At 46.6% G+C, this 755-nt stretch overlaps 1 protein-coding gene across 1 annotated transcript; it reads left to right on the top strand.

Moving 5' to 3' along the window:
- The first annotated feature begins 5 nt into the window (after positions 1-5).
- Positions 6-693, top strand: Tsp_08950 (conserved hypothetical protein). Its single transcript, XM_003382045.1, has 2 exons — positions 6-309; positions 620-693. The coding sequence occupies exons 1-2, from the start codon at positions 6-8 to the stop codon at positions 691-693; spliced, it is 378 nt and encodes a 125-aa protein (XP_003382093.1).
- Positions 694-755: the final 62 nt, after the last annotated feature.

Here is a 755-nt window from a genome sequence, read left to right as displayed (position 1 = left end):
GGGGCATGGATGGTACATTCAAGATTGTACCTCAGTGGTATCAACAGCTATTTACCATCCATGTCTTTGTGGCGGGCAAGCTGGTGCCAGCAGTCTATTGTTTATGTACGGGTAAAGACATTGGAACGTGTGGGTATATTTTTCAAGCTTTAATAGACAAAGCGGCAGTTCTGGAGGTCGTCCTTAATCCAGATACCATTATCTGTGATTTTGAAACAGCCCTGATACCTGCAATTCGGGGTTACTTCCCGAATACGCGAGTACAGGGCTGCTACTTCTACTTCTGCCAGGCGGTACATAGGAAAGTCGGTGAGCTGGGACTGAAAACATGATATCGAACGGAAGAAGGAACAAGAAGAAAGATAAGAATGCTCCTGGCCACCGCTTTCCTTCCTGAACCGGAAATTGATACGAGTGTTAGACTGCTTGAAACAGGCACTACGGGTACTTTGGCCGCTCTATTCCAATACTTTCGGCAGGAGTGGATGACCGACGAGCGACTGCCGCTTTGGATGTATATAATGTAAATATCGGAACCAATAACCACTAGGAAGGTTGGCACAATCGGCTCAACAGAAAAGCGGCTAAAAGTCATAACGGGTTATATGAACTGCTCCAGCTCCTGATAGCGGAACAGGGTGTGATGGACACCCTAATTCAGCAAGTGCTATCAGGAAAGGCTACCGTTGGTGACTTAAGACGGGTTAACAAGGTATATGCTCAAAAGCAACGACAGGTTGCACGATATACAGGGT

The sequence above is a fragment of the Trichinella spiralis genome, assembly GCF_000181795.1.
Source record: "Trichinella spiralis strain ISS 195 chromosome Unknown Scfld1, whole genome shotgun sequence".
Classification (NCBI taxonomy): domain Eukaryota; kingdom Metazoa; phylum Nematoda; class Enoplea; order Trichinellida; family Trichinellidae; genus Trichinella; species Trichinella spiralis.
The sequence above is the reverse complement of the archived record's forward strand: the minus strand, read 5'-3'. Positions and strand labels throughout refer to the sequence as shown.